At 42.8% G+C, this 8,912-nt stretch overlaps 1 protein-coding gene across 1 annotated transcript; it reads right to left on the bottom strand.

Annotated features, from left to right (window-relative positions):
- LOC143846713 (serine acetyltransferase 5-like) lies at positions 1-2,279 on the bottom strand. The gene is made up of 2 exons (XM_077355233.1): positions 1,655-2,279; positions 1-529 (listed from the first exon to the last, which is right to left on the bottom strand). Exons 1-2 carry the CDS (start codon positions 2,262-2,264, stop codon positions 153-155), a joined length of 987 nt encoding a protein of 328 aa, XP_077211348.1. The 5' UTR covers positions 2,265-2,279; the 3' UTR covers positions 1-152.
- Between the last annotated feature and the right edge of the window lie 6,633 nt (positions 2,280-8,912).

Here is an 8,912-nt window from a genome sequence, read left to right as displayed (position 1 = left end):
TAAACAGAACCAACTTATAAAAGAGTAGTCATCTTATTTTTGATAAAAACAGTATTTATCGTATTCATTTAGCCTGTTATCTAATACATTTAGCATACTGATATTATTACCTAATCACCCACCAGAAAGGGTATTTTCCTTTTACAAAGTATTCAAATGACATAATCTGACCACACAGACATGAAAGACGTATGATCCATCGACTCCCCGGGAACATCCTCATGCATCGACGGCTTTTCCTTTCCGCCAACTAGCCTTGCCGGATTCCCAACCGCCGTCGTCCTAGGCGGTACATCAATCAACACAACAGACCCAGCCCCAATCTTAGCCCCTTCCCCAATCTTCACATTCCCAAGAATCGTCGCCCCGGCACCAATCAAAACCCCATCTCCAATTTTTGGATGCCGATCTCCCCCGGCCTTCCCCGTCCCCCCAAGCGTCACATGATGCAGAATTGAAACATTATTCCCAATTACCGCCGTCTCTCCGACGACCACACCGGTGGCGTGATCGAAGAGGATGCCTTTACCTGTTGAAGTATAAATGATTAAATAACACAAACTCTAATAGCTTAAACTTTTGGAGTAATTGGTTATTTCACATGATATCAGAGCACGTCTACGTGTACAACCAACCCAAAAAAGAAGAAGAGGGGCCACAGGTTAGGGGCATGGTTTTAAATGTCGGTCGAAAAACAAAATTTTGGCCGAAATATTTCAGTTTCGGACAAGCCCGAAACGAAATACACCATGAATCAAAATTTTACATGATTTTGCTAAAATTTTACCGAAATTTCAACCAAAACTGCCGAAATCACCTTTATCTACAAAATTTCAACTGAAATTTTAGATATTTCAACGGAATTTTTAACCTAATTTTACATAATTTAGGCCAAAATTTCTACCGAAACCAAAACATTTCGATTTTGGTATTGACCAAAACTGAAATTTAAAACCTTGGTAACGGGAGTGTTGAAGACTAAATAACACCAACTCCAATAGCTTAAGCTTTTGGAGTAATTGGTTGTTTCACATGGTATCAGAGAATGTCTACGTGTACGGCAAACCCAAAAAAAGAGGGGCCACAGGTAAGGGGCATAGTTTTAAATTTCGGCCGAACTATTTTGGTTTTGGATAAGCACGAAACAAAATACACCATGAATCAGATTTTTAGAGGATTTTGCCGAAATTTTACTGAAATTCAAAATTTTCGCAAAAATTTCAACTGAAATTGCCAAAATCACCCTTATTTACAAAATTTCCACTGAGCATTAAACATTTTGACCGAAATTTTAAAGATTTCCATGGAAATATTAAAAATTCCGAAAATTCTAACCTAATTTTACATGTTTTCGGCCGAAATTTCCACCAAAACCAAAATTTAAAACCTTGGTAAGTGGAGTGTTGAAGTAAAAATGATTAAATAACACCAACTCTAAAGGCGGAAAACTTGCCAAAAAATCAACTGAAATTGCCGAAATCACCCTTACTTACAAAATTTCCACGGAATTGTTATAGATTTCCACTGAAATTACCAAAATTTTAGACATTTGCATGGAAATTTTAACCTAATTTTACATGATCTTTATAAATGATCAAACAACACCAACTCTAAATAACTAAATCTTTTGGAGTAATGGGTAGTTTCACAATACCTATCCGGGCAGCAGGGTGAATATCAACTGCAAATACATCAGCAACCCGAGAGTGTAACGCGAGGGCGAGGGGGCGACGAGATTGGGTCCAAAGCTTATGAGCCACACGATGAGCTTGACAAGCAAGAAAACCCTTATAATTAAGAAGACAGTGAGAGAAAGAGATACAGGCAGGGTCACGTATTCGGGCGGCCCGGAGATCGGCGATAACGGCGGAGCGGAGAGAAGGGTCGGAGGAGAAGGAATTGAGGAAGAGGTCATAGAGGAGAGTGGAGAGGAGGGTTGAGGAACAGAGTTTGTTACCGAGGTGGAAAGAGAGGGATCGGTCTAAAGAAGGGTGGGAGAGGATTGTGGAATAGAGATAACTTGCTAGGGCTGGTTCTAACTCTGCATCTCTTTTGGCTTCGGCTTTGATTTGAGTCCAGAGGATTGATTCTTCTATGTCTATCTCGATTTGTTGGGGTGGTGGGTGAGAGAGATTGCCTGAAGGCATGGTGGTGTTGGGTTCGGCCGTTTTGAGGGGTTTTGGGTCTGGGTCAGGGTCAGAGTGAGAGAGAGAGACAGAGTGAGATATTGCATTTTCAGAACTCTTATAGGCCCTGTCTGCCATTGCCAGCAAGAAAAAAAAAATTAAAGGAAAATTATTAAAAAAATGCAAAGTTTTTGTTAAATTGTGAATGAAGGGAAAGAGGGCTGACACGTCTTGCCGGGGGACGAAAAATGACAAGAATACCCTTCCCCCTTTTCTTTTAAAAACCTTTTTTTAGCCACCTTTCTTTGTTGTCTGGTCTTGTTAGGGACGAAAAATGACAAGAATACTCTTGTCTTTTAAAAACCTTCTTCTTCCCCATCTCTCTCTCTGCAGGAATTTTATATGCTGCAAACAGTGGGGCTCACTTCAAAGGATGATCCAAACCGTTCATTTGTTAAACCGTGACGTATATAGGATGTACCCGCATATCTCCACATGAAGATCCTAACCCTCCATTTTGTACAAGGACTGTACACATCCAACTTAACCTCTAATGTTTGAAAAGTTACAAGTAAACCCCCCGTGGTTCAATTTGTATAAGGTAGGCCCCCTCTTTTGAAACACTATCAATGCTAATGAAGAAGACCCCATACAACCCTCCAAACCCCATACCCGAATCCAAACACTACCAAAAACATAGTGTGCCCACATTGTTTGGATCATCCCAAACGTTCATTTGATGGGCCCTCACATATATAGAATGCTCATTCTACTGGACTCTATTCGGAAGTCTGAAAATTTGGTCGGAAGTCCGAAAAAAGTTTCGGACTTCCGAATGGAGTCCAGTAGAATGGGTATTGTACTGGACTCCATTCGGAAGTCCGAAATTTTGTTCGAACTTCCGAGTCGGGCTAGGAGCTGATGGTGCGTCCTCAAATTGAAAGGTTAGGATGATCCGATGGAGCTGATTTTTTCGGCACACCCTATATATGTGAGGGCCCATCAAATGAATGCCTTGGATGATCTAAACAATGTGGGCCCACTGTGTTTTTGGTAGTGTTTGGATTTGGGTATGGGGCTTGGAGGGGTTTAACACGGCAATGATACACTCATGATCACTATTACAATGTACCAACCACTAGTTGGAGTCTTAGAACCATATTTTACACTCATGGAAACAATATTTAACCCCTCGGAACCACTAAATTATGGTTCTGAGGCATACATAATGGTTCCAAGATGTTTACAACACTAATGATATACTCATGTGTGGGACCCGATCCCGCGAGAGGATCGCGGCGCGTGAGGCGCCACGCTCTCTTGGTCTCTCGTACCTACGCGAATGGTGTGTGTTTTTTATTATTGATTTTAATTACCCAACCGAGCAGGCAGCAACCAAGCCATAGGGTGCAATCAAATGTGCAACCCAGTACCCATAAAGGCAGGGGTAAGCCGCCGAGCCTAGCAAGGTGTAATTTAATTCCTCTTTTCCGTGAACTTGGGATCACTAAGGCAATCCGAATTCCACGCAAAAGTGAGTGACAGAGTCGCCACCTAGATGAGGGATCTAGGACCCATAATTTACCAGAAATCTAGACTCGTTACCTGGTTGCAAGAATGGAAGGTATGGGGAGTTACCACCACATGCACCATTCCAGCCCGATAATCGGTCTTCAATTTCAAAAGTTAACTCTTTCGAATTTCTTTTAAATGGCTCATCTAACTCTACATTAATGTGCGAACTATGTGACATGCATCCTAAGATCTAATTTCAATGCATTTCCTAAATGAGGTGAATGTGAACTTTATTAACCTAAATGCATTCTAATTTTTTTAGCCGTTCACAGTTTAGACTTATGCGGGCCAGGAGTGCATCCTACATGCAACTACATGCCTATGTGCCTATGTGATTGTTTTAAGATTGATGTGATTTGATTTGAGTTGAATTAGGTTGATTGATTTGAAGTGGAGTGACCTATGCTATATGAACCTAGATTTAATGCAATGGACCTAAGTTACATTCTTAGTATATTTGTGAACTTTGGATTCTAAGAATTCTATTTTGAAAATCTAGAGTGTGGTCTCTAAGTTTAGAGCCTAGAATTTTATGATTGGGATTTTTCATCGTAGACGATTATAAGTTCTTAGATTCTTTTAAGATTTTTGAATTCTTTTGAGTTTCAAATTTAACAAACACAACTAATCATGCAAAGAAAGCAACTAGCATACTAAAAAGCAAAACAACTAGCATGTGATTCTAAGCTTATGATAAGAATAATTTAAAGAGATCTAAACATGCAACTAATCATTCAACTAAGTAAAAGAAAATATCTAACATGCAAAAAGGGTTTAAGGAAAAGGAAAGGGTGAATAGGGGAATGGAAGGGATGAAGAAGGGTGTAGGGGAACGAGAATGATGGAGAAAGGTGCGACTGAACTTGGGAGTGCCAAATTGCCTACGTACCCCGTGGTGGGGATCAAGCCACACGTAGTTCCACCGTGCTTTGGACATGTAGATGGTAGCTTTGCTGCCATTTGGATGCTAGGAAAGAGTTCCAAATTGTTCTTTGGTTGCAGGGAAGGATTTTTGGGTGTTGTGGTTGCAGGGAATGGTTTCTGGGCATTGTTTGGTTGCTGGAAATGGTTCCCAAGTGCTGTTTGGTTGTTGGAAATGGTTCCTGAGTGCTGTTTGGTTGCTGGAAATGGTTCCTGAGTGCTGTTTGGTTGCAGGGAATGATTCCTGAGTGCTGTTTGGTTGCTGGAAATGGTTCCTGAGTGCTGTTTGGTTGCTGGAAATGGTTCCTGAGTGCTGTTTGGTTGCAGGGAATGGTTCCTGAGTGCTGTTTGGTTGCTGGAAATGGTTCCTGAGTGCTGTTTGGTTGCAGGGAATGGTTCCTGAGTGCTGTTTGGTTGCTGGAAATGGGTGTTTAGGTGCTGTTTGGTTGCAGGAAATGGGTTAAGTTGAGTTGGGTCAAGGTCCAGTAAACCACTGGCTTGGGTTAAGGCTAAGTGAGCCTTGGGTTTGGGTAGAGTCTAATGGATGGGGTTTTGGGACAAGGCCAAATAGTCTTGGGTTGGGTGTATGGCTGGGTTGGGCTGGGTTAGATCTTAGGTTGGGTTGGTTTAGATCCTAGGTTGGGTTAGGTTGATTTTGGTTTGGGGTTGGGTTAGATTTGATTGGGTCAAGTTAGATTGGATCGGGTTGGGTTAGATTTGATTGGGTCAAGTTAGATTGGATCGGGTTGGGTTTGCCTTGGGTCAGGTTCGGGTTAGATTGGGATTGAGTCTCAGGTTGGGTTGGGCGCGGGTTAGGGTCTATGGGTTTGGATTGGGTTAGGGTCCATGGATTTGGATTGAGCTAGGTCGGGCCTGGGTTGGACCGGGCTCAGTCGGACTGGGGTCAGGTTGCGGGTCCGAGTTGGGGCTGAATCGGATTGGGGTCGGGTTGCGGGTCCGAGTTGGAGCTGAATCGGATTAGGGCTGAACCGAGTTAGATTGGGGTTGGAACTGGGCTGACTCGGGGTGGACATGGGCTCGCTCGGGTTGACTCGGAGTGGACCCGGGCTCACTCGGGTTAACTTGGGTCGGCTTGGGCTGATCTGCTTTGATCGGGTTGGGTTATATTTGGTTGGGTACAGGTTGACTCAGTTGGGTCATGCTAGGTTCGGGTTGGGATGAGTTGGGGTTCACTTGGGTTGGGTCCAAGTGGGTTCGGGTGGGGCTTGGTTTAGGTGAAGTTCAAATGAGGTGACTTTGTTATGGCGACTCGCTTGAGTCGAATGGGAGAGGAAACTGTTGGGTCGGTTTATGGTGAATGGTCGAGTGATGTGGAATATAAGGGGTTAGGGTATGGGGATAAGCATGTTGGGTCTGTTGGAATGTATGTGATGATGTATAGTGTATGGGATGGGGATAAGGCATCAATAGATGGAGCATGGGAGTGTATGAGGTCTGTGGATGGCTATTGTAGGCTACTGGTGGTGGTGAACCTGGATATTAGTGGATGGAAGTAGGGTGTTGGGTTAGGTTCGGTTGGATCAAGTCAAATGGGTCATGGGGTGCGACTTGATGAGTATTGTGTGGCCATGGGTTCTGGGCATAGGATTGGATACATCGGCGTGGGTATGAGCATTGGGATGGATAAGTAGTGTAGTTTCGGGTATGGGTCTATGCCGAGATCGATGTCGGGCTAGGTACGGGATGGACCAATTAGATTGAGCCGGACTGGGTTTACTTGGATGGGCTGGGTTGAACTTGGGCTGACTCGGTTTGACTCGGATCGACTCGGGTTGAACAAGGGCTGACTCGGTTTGACTCGGATCGACTCGGGTTGAACTTGGGCTGACTCGGTTTGACTCGGATCGACTCGGGTTGAACAAGGGCTGACTCGGTTTGACTCGGATCGACTCGGGTTGAACTTGGGCTGACTCGGTTTGGGTAGGGGCTGTGGGTTCGGGCTTAGGTGTGATTACTGGTTAGGTTGGATTGGGTTAATGGTTAGGGTCAAGTGAGTCGGGTCTAAGTTAGGAGCAAACCTGAGACTAGCCATGGTCTAACCAGGAGGAAGCAGGGTATGAACCAGGGTGCGGACCAGGGTGCGAACCAGGGGCTAACCAGGGGGAACCAGGGTGTGAACCAGGGTGCGGGCCAGGGTGCGAACCAGGGTACAACCAGGGTGTGAACCAGGGTGCGAATTAGTAGGGAACCAGGGTGCGAACCAGCAGGGAACCAGGGTGCAACCAGCATCGAACCTGGGTGCAACCAGCAGCGAACCTGGGTGCAACCAGGGTGCGAACCAGGGTCTAACCAGGGGCTAATCAGGGGAAGCAGGATGTGAATCAGGGTGTGAACCAGGGTACGAACCAGGGTACAACCAGGGGCTAGCTAGGGGGAAGCAGAGTGTGAACCAGGGTGCGGGCTTAGGGTAGTGGCCGATTGATAATGGAGTAGGTTCTACAGAAGTTTGGAGAGGGCTTCAGATTGTAAAAATAAAATAAAGGAAGATAGATTGAGAGAGATGAGAGATGCATCCTATGATTATGAAATTTTCATTAATATGATTCTAACATAAAAGAAGATGAGAGATGAACATGAATGTGGGTGCATGAATAAGATGACCATGAAATCTAGCTCCGACATGAATTCTAATTTAATATGAATCTTAAACTTAAATAATAGCAAATAAACGAACCTCTCCCGTTGTTTGATGTCGATCCTCTCTCCTTTGCCTCTTAAAAAGTGATGGAGATTTTGGGTATCCTTTGAATAGGACAAGATTTGAAGGCGGGGATATGGAGGATTTCTCTAGTAGTTTTCTTTGAGTCTTATTTTTCTTTTTTCTTTCTTTGAGAAAGAAGAGAGCATGGGTATTTATAGGTGATGGATGAGCCAGGTTGCCATCTTTAAGGCCTAGAGGTGTAGGGTGGAGATTGAGTGATGGAAAAAGGAAGGGGAAAGAATGGACAAGATCGGATTTTTCTAGAATATTCTCTCTCTTCTTTGGCATCTTTCATTTAAGCCATGGCTATGTTCAAAATGGCAGGCACCTATGCGGCCATGATCAAGCACTAAAGATTTAGGAATAATTCAAGGTCCAAGATGATGCCATTTGTCCTTGGAATATTTGTAGATTTTGGAAGCAAATTTCAAGGCAAGGGAAATGTCCAATTTGGTTGCCTTTGTAGAGAATGGCAACGATTTGGATGGTTGCGATTAACTGCAATCTCCATGTGATCGAAAGAACGGGCGAGATTAGGTCTCCAAATATCCTGAAATCTTTGCAATGATATGGAATATGATTGGGTGGTTGAGATCAATTTCAATCGAAAGAATGGACGAGATGGTGCCTCCAAATCTCCTAGAATCTTGTAAAAGATTTTTCAAATATTTTGAATGTGAAAATAAAAAAACGCGGTTTTCAGGAGATTTTGAAGTCCGATTTCGATAATTCTTTCGCCATTAAAATCGTTGATTTTTTCTCTTTCATTTAAGCCCAATATTGCCATAGAAATATTATTTTCAGAATTTTTGACCAATGCGAGCCGTCAGTTTTTAACAGCAAATCGTTTTTCCAACCATTGATCAAATTGACGATTCGATTGGTCCAACCAACTTGATCAATTTTTGATGAATGATCCTAACCTTTGAAATATGAATTTTGACAACAATTAAAGTACTAAAAGCATTGTAATTGATAATTTGGTTAAATTATTTTGACGGCTCTCATTCACCCGCATTGATTCGTGGCTTTTTGTTGGGTTTTTTTTTTTTTTTTTTGCTCAATTAAGTGATCTGATGTTTAATCCGGATTTGAAATCAACCTTGAACAATCTAATTTTGATTAAATGATCACAAATTATTGGTAAAGAAAGATACACAGGTCAAGATTTGCCCTTGATCTGGCGATTTACGGAAATCGGGTCTCGGAATGGAATCAGGGCCCGGGCTGTGAAGTGACCCTAGCTTATTTTGTCCCGATTGATAATCCGTAAAGTCAGATCGAGATATTAATGACCTAAAACATATAAATCCATGATAGAGGGGCTCTCACATGGATTTAACACACTAAATTCACCAATCAGAGTATTTTTCAATTTTTCGGATCTAATCATCTCACCAGGTACATCTCTTTATCATTTTGGTTTTTCAGAAAATTTGAGGATGCATACTTTACCAATAAAATTCCACGGATCAATATATTAGGCTATTGTTGGTTAAAGTGTAGCAAAATGAGGGTGTCTACATCATGATCACTATTAAAATGTACCAACCACTAGTTGGACTCTT

Source organism: Tasmannia lanceolata, unplaced genomic scaffold (genome assembly GCF_043159265.1).
Source record: "Tasmannia lanceolata isolate RefF3 unplaced genomic scaffold, GAP_Taslan_0.1 ptg000015l, whole genome shotgun sequence".
NCBI classification, from domain to species: Eukaryota; Viridiplantae; Streptophyta; class Magnoliopsida; order Canellales; family Winteraceae; genus Tasmannia; species Tasmannia lanceolata.
This window is presented reverse-complemented; position numbering and strand designations above follow the sequence as displayed.